The 14,014-nt window shown below is 40.9% G+C and overlaps 1 protein-coding gene across 1 annotated transcript in view; it reads left to right on the top strand.

Moving 5' to 3' along the window:
* The window catches only part of TTC39C (tetratricopeptide repeat domain 39C), a 106,719-nt gene extending 96,234 nt beyond the window's left edge, over positions 1 to 10,485 (top strand). The window contains exons 9-14 of the mRNA XM_047698288.1: positions 231 to 340; positions 1,362 to 1,485; positions 6,521 to 6,618; positions 7,663 to 7,767; positions 9,267 to 9,305; positions 10,094 to 10,485. Of these exons, the coding sequence (XP_047554244.1) occupies positions 231 to 340; positions 1,362 to 1,485; positions 6,521 to 6,618; positions 7,663 to 7,767; positions 9,267 to 9,305; positions 10,094 to 10,183 (566 nt within the window). The 3' untranslated portion in view covers positions 10,184 to 10,485. The remainder of the gene's footprint in view (positions 1 to 230; positions 341 to 1,361; positions 1,486 to 6,520; positions 6,619 to 7,662; positions 7,768 to 9,266; positions 9,306 to 10,093) is intronic.
* Positions 10,486 to 14,014: the final 3,529 nt, after the last annotated feature.

Below are 14,014 nucleotides of genomic sequence, written 5' to 3'. Positions count from 1 at the left end.
CTCCCTGCTGAGCAGAGAGCCTGCTTCCCTCTCTCTCTCTCTGCCTGCCTCTCTGCCTACTTGTGATCTCTCTCTCTGTCAAATAAATAAATAAAATCTTTAAAAAAAAAAAATATGTGCTCCCATTTTTGCTTTGGTAACATTTTCCAAGTACCATCAACCTCGGTGTCTTTCCATGATATCTCCCCCCACCCCCGATACTTAAGGAGTGCAACGTTGGTTTCTTACAGTTTGTCAGGGAGCCACTGGTGACGTGGATGGGGCACAGATAGTCTTCAGAGAAGTTCAGAAACTCTTCAAAAGGAAAAACAACCAGATTGAACAGTTCTCAGTGAAAAAGGTATGTTGGAGTCTCTGGGTCCAGTGTGGTGAGTTTCCTCAGATGAGTTTGAGGAAATCCTAATCCCAGCCGGCAACTGACTGGCCATGTAGAATGGGCTTCACCACCGGGGAGAAAATATACTCCCGTGGTCCCACTTCTCCTCTGAGTGGAAAGTGCTTGCTTTGCTGCATGTAATTAAAGGAGTTATTTGTTTGAGTGGGTAGATGCGTTACAGACCATGCAGAGCTCATGGGCCTATCTGGAGAGGGAAAGCATCGTCTAAAGAGTTAAGTGATTTTAGAAGAATAGAAGTGGGCAGAATCTAGGCAAGAGATCTAGACTATTGGTTGTCAATCTAGTGAGCACATCACATTTTGACCTTATAATAAACAACAGAAGTATGCTTCAGATTTACCAGCAGAAAGGGCCCAGCACTGTAGGGATAAAGTTCCTAATTTATTCTGTCTACACCTTTAAAGAATCAAAGTTAGCTGAATTACTGTAGGTTACATGACAACTTGTCATATCCTGAATTTTGCATGATTTTAGTTTGTTTCTAATGAACGAACATTAATGACTTAGTTTGAACACAAACTAGATTGTAATGTGGAATGCCCCTGAGACTACTGGGACTAAGGAGAAAATTAATAAGTCAGTAAAACCATAACTAAAAGGCATCGGGTGTTACATTTTCCATGTAAACCCGTCCATTATTGTCACTCAGCTTTTACAAATTCCTTTGATTTAAGCTGAAATGAATCTAGTTTGCTCCCCACGTTTTCTGAGTGCATCCCAGATCCTGATAGTAGATTAAGTTGAAGTATGACTGAAAGGCAGATCTGCCAATCCATTAAAAATTAGAAAGCAAACAAATTTTTGACAGAGAGTGAGAGAGAGAGAGACGTTCTCATTTTTAGCTTTGTTGGAGGAGGTTGTTCATGTCAAACACGAACCATGCATTTTTGGCTATCTCCAAAGTATATGTTTTTATTTGAATTTGTTGGCACAAACTTAGCCCGATCCTTCTAACCGCTTGCAGGCAGAGAGATTTCGGAAGCAGGCTCCGACCAAAGCGCTGTGCGTGCTGGCCTCCATCGAAGTGTTGTACCTGTGGAAAGCCCTTCCCAACTGCTCCCTCCCCAACCTGCAGAGGATGAGTCAAGGTAAAAACAAAGCAACATACCTGGTTCCTTCAGTGTCTCATTAACGTTACCTGATTCAGAGAGTGCAGATCTGTCTTTCTTGGAGGGATGGTGTAGTGATGAAGGATGGTCGGTGGCTTAGGTGATAGGCGTGGGCAGCGCAGGAGTGTGCGGACATGTTTGCATTGTTAGCAGCATGCAGGGAGGCACACAGACTCCAGGCGTCGCTGATTCTGTGGCCCTGGGGGTTGCTGAAAGCATACATTTTTTCCCCCAACAATAGCCCTTTGTTTCATATAGGTTTGATTCACATGTATTAACATGCACAGATACTGAGTGTAAGGTTCATTGAGTTTTGGCAGATATGTACATGCTGTCCTCCACCAGCACCATGGTGAAGATCCGGAACGTTTCCACCAGCCTTGTAATTTCCCCGGGCACTTTCTTGGGTGCCCCTCCCCCTCGAAGGCAGCTACAGTTCTGACTTGTCCCTCCACAGATTAGTTTTGCCTATCCCTTGAACTTCATGTAAGTTCAGACCGTGTGTACTTTTTATTGCTTGGCTTGCGTTGTCCAGCGTAGGCTCTGTGGGAGTGATGTGTGTTGCCGCCGGTGTCCATGGTCCATGCCTTTGACTCTCTGAGTGGTCCTCCGTCCTCTGGCTCCATCTCTACCACTGTGTGTTTACTCTTTCTCCGAGTAATGAACATTTGATTTTGTTTCTGGGTTTTGAGCTATCCTGAGCAAAGCTGCTACACTAAGTAGACAACATAAGTGTACTTGTCTTTTCTGCAGACATCCCATGCTCATTTCTCTGGAGTAAATACCTAGGAATGTAACTAGAAGCCTAGATTTTTTCATTCATGTATTTAAAAAAAAAAAAAGGGGACGCCTGGGTGGCTCAGTTGGTTAAGCAGCTGCCTTCGGCTCAGGTCATGATCCCAGCGTCCTGGAATCGAGTCCCGCATCGGGCTCCTTGCTCGTCGGGGAGCCTGCTTCTCCCTCTGCCTCTGCCTGCCATTCTGTCTGCCTGTGCTCGCTCTCTCTCCCTCGCTCTCTCTGACAAATAAATAAATAAAATCTTTAAAAAAAAAAAATAGGACCAGGGCACTCGGGTGTCTCAGTTGGTTAAGTCTCTGACTTCGGCTCAGGTCATGATTGCTGTCTGAGCCCTGTGTTAGGCTCTGCCCTCAGCTGGGAGTCTCCTTCTCCCTGTACCCCTCCCCCCCATGCTCTCTCTCTCTCTCTCCCCCAAATAAATAAAATCTGGGGAAAAAAAAAAGAAAGAAAAACATAGGACCGTAGGTTATAGTAGTGTCTTCATAAAGTCATTTTTATTATAGCAGTTAGGAAAAGTTCATAGGAAGAATAAACTACATCTTTAAATAAAATAAAGCTTTATTGGTGATTAAAGAAATATCATAGCATTTTTTAAAGACTTAATGGCAGACATTGGATGCTCTCTAACTTGGCAAATTGTTTAGTTTGCTCTATCCTGCTTTCTACCTAAGTAGGAAAGACAATATCGTCAAAGCCATTTTATGCATGAAGAGACTAGCGCTCAGAAGAGCTCGGTGACATGGCCAGCTCCCATCTGGACAGATGTCCCTCCCTGCCCCTGGTCTGAGGACAGCTCAGCTAGTAGCTTTCCTACAGCTTCATCTCCTGGGAGCATGGTGAGGTTTATGTCCCGTAGCTAGAAGCACGATTGTGCTGTGAGACCGTTACATCAAAATAATGCATACATCTAGAAGGATGGTTTTATAGAAATGTATCCTTATTCACACTCATGCTGCCCTTTTCCAAAAGAGGCTTAATACTGACATTTGGACTTACTCAAAACTGGTTTGTTAGTCATTGAAGGAAATTTGTCAGACTTCTGTATAATCACACATTTGGATCAAATATAGAATTATCCATTGTATCACATACTTTTATCATCAGACTTCCTTGCAGCACCCTTATTTAAAAAAAAAAAAAAAAAGTCCCCCCTCAAAAGTAAAAAAGCTTTTGTCAGTGTTGATATTCCAGAGACCAAAGCAATACAACTCCAAAATACCTTGTGTGCAGAGGCTCTGTAATTAGAGTGTGTAGCCCTCCCAAGGGGGATTGGTTGAAAGAAAATTTTCTTGGGTGCATAAGTTCTGCTATGTCCATTGCAAAAGGATATGCATAATTTTAAACCCATCCCTAGTTGTTGACGCAAGTCTAGAATATCTACGAATGTCTAATTCAAAGGAACAATACAGAATTTTAAATGTTCTTTGTAATGCATAAATACAAGATCCTGTAGAGCGAATTCAGACACAAATGCAATTATAAAATAGGCTGTAATCAGCAGGCACAACAACGATTATCACTTAATGTGACGAATTGTTCTCGGGACCCCTTTCCAGGTATCAAAATAAATAGCAAAGATGTGGTCATGGGGAAAGGGAGGCTCTTGAGTAAATGCGATTTAATTCTTTAACATCTTTGTTAAAGATTAGTGCAGTTTTGAGATCGATTAATTAGCTTCTGTCATTCCCCAGTGTTAAGCAGTAATGATCCAAATCTCTTCAGCTGTGTAGAGTACAGAGCAGATCTTTACAGAGAAATAGTGAGTTCCAGAAAAAACTGGTAGTCCATGATTAATTAAATGCTCCTCCCCAGGTTTGTGCCTTCAGCTTCTCCCAGGTCCCCATTTGCAGCTCCCTCCCCACAGCACATGTGCTTGGACTTTGACATCCTTGTCTTGTGGTTTCACACATAGCCCTTCCCCCACCCACCCTCCCTTATGCACTGCATTCTTCCTTTGCATTGTAAAGATGTTTCTGTATGTCCTCAGCACAGAACTCAGAGTGATCCTATTAAACAAAGTCCCATGTCATTTTGCAGCTCAGAATCCTCTGTGGTTTCATCTTATTTAAGGTAAATGTCCAAGTCCATTCAGTAAATGTCCAAGGCCTCCAGTGTTCTGTGATCTGTCTGCCAGCTGCCCCTCTTCCCCCACCCTATTGCCTCTCACTGCCCTCCCCGCTTGCTTACCGGGCTCTAGTCATACTTTTTAGTGTTCTTGAACACACCAGGCACATGCTGACCCTGGTGCCTTTGCACTTTCTCTTCTTTCTACCTGAGAATGTCCTTCTAAATATCCACATGGCTCCTTCACTAATTTCCTTCAGGTCTTTACTCAAATATCACCTTTAAAGATTTTATTTATTTATTTGAGAGAGAGACAGTGAGAGAGAGCATGAGCGAGGAGGAGGTCAGAGGGAGAAGCAGACTCCCCATGGAGCTGGGAGCCCGATGCAGGACTCGATCCCGGGACTCCGGGATCATGACCTGAGCCGAAGGCAGTCGTCCAACCAACTGAGCCACCCAGGCGTCCCCAAATATCACCTTTACATTGAGGCTTAAATTGGTACCTTTCTGACACACATGCATACCTCCATCCCCCTTCCTGACTTAATTTTTTACCTTAGTACTGACACTTCTTCAACATATGTTTTGTTTGTTTGTTTTACCAGTTTGTCCTTTGTATCATCTAGCTTTTCCAGGAAATGTTAGTTTTTTAAGGGCAGGAATTGCTTCTAGTTTGTCACTGCTGTATTCCAAGCACCTAGAACTGCCTAGCACATAGTAGATTTTCAGTAAATATTGAATGAGCACATGACCCGTGTTCCCATTTCCTTGACACTGTTGCCTTAAAATCTTTTTTTAAAGTTTTGTTTAGAGGGGGTTGGGGCAGAGGGAGAGAGAATCTTAAGTGGGTTCTGTGCTGAGCGCAGAGCCAGACACAGGGCTCCATCCCTTGAGCCTGAGATCGTGACCTGAGCTGAAACCAAGAGTCAGACCCTTAACTAACTGCACCATCCAGGTGCCCCCAAGGTCTTTTTTTTATGTGGAGGTATTCCCAGCCTAGCCTTTTGAGACAACTCCTGCTTCTGTAGGTTCAGAGTCTGTTGTTCACAGTTACCTTGTTGCTACTCTGCCAAACTCTTTCAATTACTTGTTCTGGAACTTTGAACATTTTGTGTGTATATAAATATACATGCATCTATACACACACATACATATGATTGTGCGGATACATATATGTACATATGTATGTGTATGTGTCTATAAAACCTTACCAAATCTCAGGGTCTCTGGTGGTCCGTAGAAACAACTACTTCCTTTCCTGCTCTGTTGGCTCCACTGTGTTTCTCACGTCCTTTGAAAACTCTCTGAACCTCCTCCCCCATGTGTGCATGTCCTCCCCAGGAGTTGGCAAGCTTCTTGAAGTGGGGGATCACATCTGAGCCCCCCCCTCTGTGGCCAGTGCAGGGCATCAGTACAGACATTCAGAGGTGCCCACTGTATGGCTTAGGACATTAATATGGAGGCGTTTTGAAGTATTTTTTAGAGTAGTTTTAGGTTCAGAGCAAAACTGAGCAGAAAAATGCAGAGTTTCCATCTGTCACACCCCTCCCTGCCTGCTGTGCTCAGTCTCCCCGGCCGCCAGCATCCCCGACCCAGTCGCTGGATGGGTTACAGTGGTTACAGCGGGTGAGCCAACACTGACGTGTCATTAGGTGTAGTTTTCCATTGGGGCCATTCTTTGTTTGGTACATTCCATGTGATCTGACACATGTGTAACGACATGTATCCACTCTTATAGGTAGTATCATACCAAATAGTTTCACTGCTCTAAAAACCTTCTGTCCTCCATCTCTTCCTCCCCACCCTCACCCAGACCTCTGATCTTTTGTATTGCCTCCATAATTTTGCCTTTTTCAGAATGTCATATAGTTGGAATCACATAGTACGTAACCTTTCCAGATTGGTTTCTTGTTCTTAGTAACAATAGGAGGTAATGTCGAATCTTCCTGTTGCTGTGACGTTTGATATCTTTGCTTTCCTTTGAATAAGGTTATTCACAACCAGATGAGGAATAGGAGCCTTCTGAGCGCCAGTGGGTGGGATCATGAACTGTGACTTAGTCACTGAACAATGAAACACTTAACTCTTGGTGGTATTTAAGAGATTAAGAGACCGTATATGCTTCTTCTTGCTGTTTTCACTTCTCTTTAAGCTTGCCACACGGTGGATGATTCATCTGTCGTCGGATTAAAGTATTTGCTCCTTGGTGCCATACACAAATGTCTAGGAAACTCAGAAGATGCTGTTCAGGTAAACCATTCATGCTGCTGTCGCGTAGGAAAAAGCAAAATGAGAAATGTATTCAGCAGAACCGACCTCCCACTGCAGTGGGAGCTTTATCCACCACACTTATTCAGGTCATTGCAGATGCCAGAAGTTGACGGTGCATCCTAGTTCTTCATGTAACTCCAGATTCTTGGAATACTTCTTTACAAACAGGCTTCTTTTCTGCCACTAGCTTTGTATTAAGATGACAGCCTCAGAGGAGAAGGAAATGAGGATGCAGACAGTTGTAAAGGGACAGAATGAAGCTTCACAGAGAAATAAAAAAATGATCAGGTGTGCCCCCGTGTTTACCTTTCTTGTCTCTGCAACGGCAGATGACGGACGCAGCCCTGGAGGTGAGGTCTGGAAGCGTGCTCGTTCTTTGGGGTACACGGTATATGGAAAAGAGCAATTCATTATTTTCAAATATAGTTGGACGGATTTTTCTGAGGTTTTTGTGTGGTTGGCTGTTTTGAAGTTTACCCCAGTGTTCTTTTGATTACTTTTTGAAAGAGTTTATGTGCAGTAGTAGAGGCCTTTGACTTTTAAATCCTAGGAAGTTGATGCCCTTGTATTAAATTTTTAAATTTTACACTGAGGGGTCATCATAGTTATTATACGGCTCTGAATGGCCTGTTTTGGATCACATGCTTAGGTATCAGCAAGATGCATACTAAGGGATGGTTCTTGGCTTGTGGGCTTTCTGTTTTCAGTACTAAAATGATAGGTTCAGACTTGGAGATGCAGATAAAAATGTTTTTGCAGCACCGTCAGCAGAGGCTAGTGTATCAGCTGGAAAAACAAGCAACACGAGTTGGGCTGACTGCTGGGTGGCGGAGCCTTGGAGGTGTAAGCGAGGAGGGGACTTCTGAGAGACGGATGAGGAAGGATGGGAAGAAATAAGGATGCAAAGAAAAAAAATCTGGTCTAGACTACAGAAATAAGAGAAATCCCCCTTTCTGCCTCCTGAAGATGTGATGAAACTTTAGGGAAATGAGTTAATTCTGATACCACTTGTATTACTTTCAGTTCTTCCAGCGAGCTGTTAAAGATGAGTTGTGTCGTCAGAATAACTTATACGTTCAGCCATATGCCTGCTATGAACTTGGCTGTCTTCTGCTAGACAAACCAGAGGTAAGATCTTATGTAGTTGCTTAAGTGATGTTCCTCAGCCCCCCCAAAAATGTGCAACTGAGCAGGCACAAAGCATCCGTCCTTCATTTCAAGTCGATTGAACATAGCGGGGTTGTTTTTGGTTTGGTTTTCCTTGATTTCATGTAGGATGAATCCAAGAAGCTACTAATCCTGTCTTACTGTGTTGAAGGAAGTAACTTTTTTTCCTGGAATTAGAAGTATAAGTGTAACTTTTTAATATATATATATATTTTAAAGATTTTATTTATTTGACAGAGAGAGAGAGATCACAAGCAGGCACAGAGGCAGGCAGAGAGAGAGGGAAGCAGGCTCCCCGCTGAGCAGAGAGCCCGATGCGGGGCTCGATCCCAGGACCCTGAGATCATGACCTGAGCCGAAGGCAGAGGCTTTAACCCACTGAGCCACCCAGGCGCCCCTAAATGTAACTTTTTAGAGCCAAATTCATTTGAGGGGAAAGTCATTGCCTTTTTTAGGATGGTATGACATGGTGTGGTGTGGCTTATACAGAAGAACTTGAAATTGCATTATGGTTCCAGTTCTCTGTTTAACTCAGTGTGGGATGCTGGTTAACCTCATACCTTCCTCCTAATAATTAAAACAGGATAAAAAATACCTGCCATGCCAAGTTAATAGAGATTATGGTGAGATTAATGAGGATGATGTGATGATTGCTTCAAAAATTATTGGAATATCCTATAAATTTATGTTGACATTTACTTTGTGTATTTAAGTACACTGGGGCAGTTTTGTTAAAAAAGAAAAAAAGCTACTGGATTTGCTTGATACTTTCTTTTAAAAGTTCAGTTACATAATACTAGCTTTATAAAATTCTAATTTTTATTAAGTTCAATTCCACTTTCAAATATATGGACTTCATAAAAGTTGAGCTACATCAATAGAAACATGATTCTAGCCTAACCCTTAAACAGGTACCCTAGCTCACCAAAGATAGACTTTTGATTGGAAGTCTTTTTATTTGAAATTCTCATTTTACCAAAATAGAAAAAGGTGTTTGGTGACTTTTGGTAGAAAAACCTAACACTATATTCTTTATTTTAAGAAAATTTGTACTCTTAAGGTAGCCTTAAGATACATACTTAAAATATGACAAGGCTGGTCTGTTTCTTGAAAACTAAAGTTGATGCCTTCAAAAGGAGACCTAACTTACTGAGGCCAAGTAAACTTTTTAATTGTCATCAATTGTAGGTTATTCAGTAAGATCTTAAGCTATAATAATTTTTCTAAAGTTGTTCTCTCTTATAGAATAGTGAGGATTATGCATAATTACTTAACAGTGCCTTGATGAGAATTTATAAGCATCATTAAAGAAAAATGGAGTCATTAAACTTGAATGAGCAGCTGACTCACCTCTGTGTCTGCTGAGAATTGTTTTAATTAACCTGTCCTCTTATAGCATTTTCTGCTTGAGTATGTATCAGTGTAGATATTAAGAGATAATGTTTTTCTTACATTCATAGACCATAGCAAGAGGCAGAACTCTACTTCTTCAAGCAAAGGTAAAAATATTATACCTACTACCTCTTTCCAAGGTGCTTCTTGCTCTCTATTGTGTCGTCTTGAGTCTGAATTCAAGAAGCTTTGTTAGATGATTGTTCTGATGGATATTTCTGGAAAGTAAAAGTAATAACTAATTGATTCAATGATCACTTGATTTTTTCTTTTAAGATTTATTTATTCTGGAGAGAGAGTGCAAGAGCATGGGAGAGAGAGTGGGAGGGAAGGGGCAGAAGGAGAGGAGGGAGAGAGAATTTAGAGCAGATTCCCGGCTGAATGTGAAGCTCAGAGCAGAACCTGATCTCACAACCCTGAGATCATGACCTGAACCAAAACCAATAGTCAGATACCCAACCGACTGAGCCACCCAGGCGCCCCATGATCACTTGATTTTTAAGTGAAATTTACTGGTCTCCTAAAAAACTCATGAAACTGCCCATCCTGCTTTATAAACACACTTCTTGTTTGAGTGGGAAAATAGCTTTCATTTTCATAACTACAGGCTTGAGTGAAGAATTTCTAACAGCAACTTGATTGAGCACGATTTAAGACTACCGTTTCAGGGATAATATGAAGAAAGATTTCCAGAGACGGCATTAATGACATTCCCCTGGATGTTAAACATGATCCCAAAGTTTGAGGTTTTGGGGAATAACAAAGTCGACTGGATGGGAAGCCGTTGGTAGGAGTTTTAGGGGTTTTACGTTGGGATGCACCAAGCCATGTGGTCTGCAGTATTTCAGAAAGCTTAGCTAAGAGAGTCCATAAACCTCTTTCTTCGGTCCTACAGGAGGATTTCTCTGGCTACGACTTTGAAAACAGATTGCATGTCCGCATCCATGCTGCTCTGGCCTCTCTGAGGGAATTGGTGCCTCAGTGACGACACGGGGTTCCTGCTCTGTCCCTCCCCACCAGGTTCTGCACTTTAAAATAAAAGCAAGAGGACACAGCTCTTCCGAAGACCGGCTTTTCTTCTGAAAACCGTCTGTGCCAGGGACACACTTTCCTAGTTAGGCTGACATATTCAAGATCTCCTCTTTTAAACATATAGCTAAGAAGTAATGATAATGATGATCCTAGTAATTATAACTAACCACCTGGGGAGAGGGCTAAGTGACCTTGTTCATACATTTTAGTTTTGTGATTTATTATTTTTAAAATAAAATCAAACTAAATATTCAACCTGTGATCTTCTAGGAACGCCTACCTTAAGCACACATCTGACTGGGTACGCTAGGAGGTACCTGTAAAATTATCAACAATATTATGACATAGCGTTTATATTGTGTTTTGAAAAAAAAAAGTGCTTTCTAGTGTTTTACTTTATCCTCTGACCTGTGAGTAGCACAGCACAACACAGATACTCTTATCCCCATTGTCTAGACAATGAAACTCAGGCACAAAAAGGCGAATTGACTTGTCCCATTTGATGATTCCTGTTAGCAGTGGAGCGATGACTAGAACATGGATCTCCTGATCACAGATAGAATATTTTTGTTTAAAAAATGTTAATAACCCAGAATTTTGTTTCCTTATTAAAACACAAATGCTCTTCAGCTTACGTTGTATCATCAAAAAATGCTTTTCTTCAGATTGTCTACAAAATGTTTCAGAGTAATGAACACCTTTTTTTTTTTCCTTTGAAAGCCAACCAGGTAGGCCTAATAGGTAGTTTTACAACCAAAAGTAGAACTATTTTGCTAGTGTATAGCTAGTCTATACTATAGCTATAGTATATACTATAGCTATAGTGTATAGCTAGTCTATAGCTATAGAAAGCCTAGTCTATAGGCTAGATAAATAATACCTACATTTTAGGAGTTTCCTTTTCTTTGTGATAAATTGTCTAATTACCAGCTTTTGGAAGTCTTTTAACAAATTTCTCGAAAAGGTTATTCTTGAGTGAACGTAGGGTTTTTTTTTTTGCCTCAGAATATTTGCTGGTGAAGGATTTGCTGGGCTATCTGTTGCCAGGGTTTAATCATTTTCTCCTCAGCTCAGGTTATTCTGTATAAGGAGTCCAGAGTTAATTTTTAATCCTTCATCGCTAATTTTTTATTGTCATTTAATTTACCTCTTTGTCCAGTACTACACACCTGTGGTTTGGAAGAGTCTAAATACCTCAGCCATTTAAGAATTTCTGCCATAGTTGTGTGACTAACATGGCTCAGGCTTAAGGTTAGACTTTTTAAAATTTATATTGAGTTTCAGAGTATCATCTTGGGGTGTCATTTACATATCCTTTTAGCTGAAGCATGTTCTCCTGTGACCTTAATACTTTAATATTTCTTTTCCAAATAAAACATAGGAGGAGCAGCTAGAATATTGACAGCTTTAATCTACTTAATCTGGTTTTGAGGGAATGATAATTTCCTTGAAAGAATTAATTACTCCTCACTGACTTTGACTAAACTATATTCATGATTCCTTACATCCAAAATGTTTATTCACATTGACTTTCTTTCTGGTGTGAATCCTGCATGGATTTTTGATACTAGCCAGAGAGAAAAGATTGCTATCTTACATTCAGTGAATGAGTCGATCCAGAAGCCACGTAGATGCTTTCTGAAGAGAAAAATTGGTGTTAAAAATATTGGATACCTAATCTCATCAAGGCTTAAGGGAAGAAGGTTATGAATTGGTAAAATATGGCTCTTGGCCATTTTGTTCTCTTAGGCTATAGCATATGAGGCAAATTTCCCAGTTATGATTGTAGGGCATTCTGAATCAGGAAGTTCTTGGTTCAGTTCGTACTTAGTTGAATTTTCAGTTCAAATATTGTTTGAACTATTATTTACTGCTCAAAGATTACATAAAGCCCTGTACTTTAAAATAAAAAGTGATTCCTATCCTAATTGCTGTAAAATGTGTTTGTATCTCTCCAGAAAGATTGCAGGATTTCAAATAACCAGTTCACTGAATAGACAACTTTACCATGTCCCTTTAATGGAGAGTAGGTTTGATTATAAACTGATCCTGCATTTGGTACAGGACAGCCCCTGTGGTTTATGCGTGTTAGCAGGGTGGTAGAGTATGGAGATGGGGTAGATGATGATTCTGAAGTCTCCAAAATAACCAAACCACAGTGCAGGCGTACGGTACCATTAGATTGACGGAAATCTGAGTACACTTTGGAGTTGAGTAATTTATTACCTTTTTCTGGCCTGCGTGCCATGAGTTATCCAACCAGTGAACTGTGATCTGCTTAGAAACTGAGCTTGGTGTAAACTGCTCTTTACCCCTCGTGGATGAAGAAAATAATCCTATATCCCGAACGGTTTGCATCTGCATGTGGTTTGTCGGCATCACGCACTCCTTCCCCATTCTCTTCCACAGATCTCCTGAGTGTCTAATGTATTTTTGTATTAGATTTTGCCGATGGTGGAAGACATCTCTAATGTATATTTATGAACTCTGGACACATTTATGATCTGACGCACTTTGGAGGCATGGTCTAATAATGTAATGTATGTACCTTTGTGGTTAAATTATTTAAGATTTTTTTAAATTAGGTTAGGTGTCTTTTGATTTTAGCACACGATAGCTAAGTATATGACCAAGTGAAGAAGTATTTCAGATGTCACAGAAAAGTAGGAATTTATTGTTGCGTATAGTACAAGTCGATTATTTATGGAATTTGCACTTTTAAACTTCTGCTAACTAAAAGGACAGTGCCTATCTGCTTTCTGAAATACACACACGTGTGTATTTCTTTGCTGTATAACTTTCTTAGTCGATTGCTTCCTTAAGCAAACAGTGGTGGCAAGTATACAAATATGGCTTTGCACCTATGAAGATACACATTCACAGTCATGATGTATTGTTTTGGTATTTCTTACATTCTTAAGAATCCTTTTGGTGGTATATTTTATAGAAAAAAAATGGTTAAGCTCAGATCATCCTAAGACACCTAGTAGAGGAAGGAGACTTAGAAGCTAGGAGACTTAGAAGCTAGGAAAAGGACAGCAGGGGGTGGGGTGGGTGCAGGAGAATGGAAAGTCGGTCCACAGAAGATGTGCCCCTTCTTCAGTGAAGTGTAAATCACCCAGTGCACATTGTACTTGGGTTTCTTATGAAAACTAGTAAGGGGTTTGAGTTGTAGCTCCTAGTTGCTGGGGAATATTATAACCTGGATGAGCTCACTTTCTCCAAACATAGGCCAGTGGTTTATAAATTCTAGTTTTATACACTAACCGTCTTTTGAGAATCTGATTCTGTAGGTGCTAGTTGAAGCTTAGGAAGGCATTTTTAGCAAGCTCCTAAAAATGATCCTAATTCAGGTGGCGTAAATTAGAGAAACACTGCCCTACGTTACCTTTCGTTAAGTGTTTTGTAAAGCTGAGAGAGGAGACCAACACAAACAGAATTCTGTAACAAGGCTGTGTTCATAGAGTGTATTATCATGGGGCCACTGAGGAAATGCTTCTAATTAACTGGCTTTCTAAAGTAGGATATTCCTGAACTGAGTTTTATTTTTTCAAGATTTTATTTATTCATTTGAGAGAGCACAAACAGGGGGAAAGGGAGGAAGAAGCAGACACCCTGCTGAGCTGGGAACCCAAGGTGGGGCTGGATCCCAGGAACTGGAAATTATGACCCGCGTTGAAGGCAGATGCTTAACCATCTGAGCCATGAGCCACCCAGGCTCCCTGCCAGCTGAGATTTAAAGAAGGATGTAGTCGGGTAAAAATGGACTAAATGAGATTTGAAT

This window comes from Lutra lutra, chromosome 12, assembly GCF_902655055.1.
Source record: "Lutra lutra chromosome 12, mLutLut1.2, whole genome shotgun sequence".
In the NCBI taxonomy this organism is placed as follows: domain Eukaryota; kingdom Metazoa; phylum Chordata; class Mammalia; order Carnivora; family Mustelidae; genus Lutra; species Lutra lutra.
This window is presented reverse-complemented; position numbering and strand designations above follow the sequence as displayed.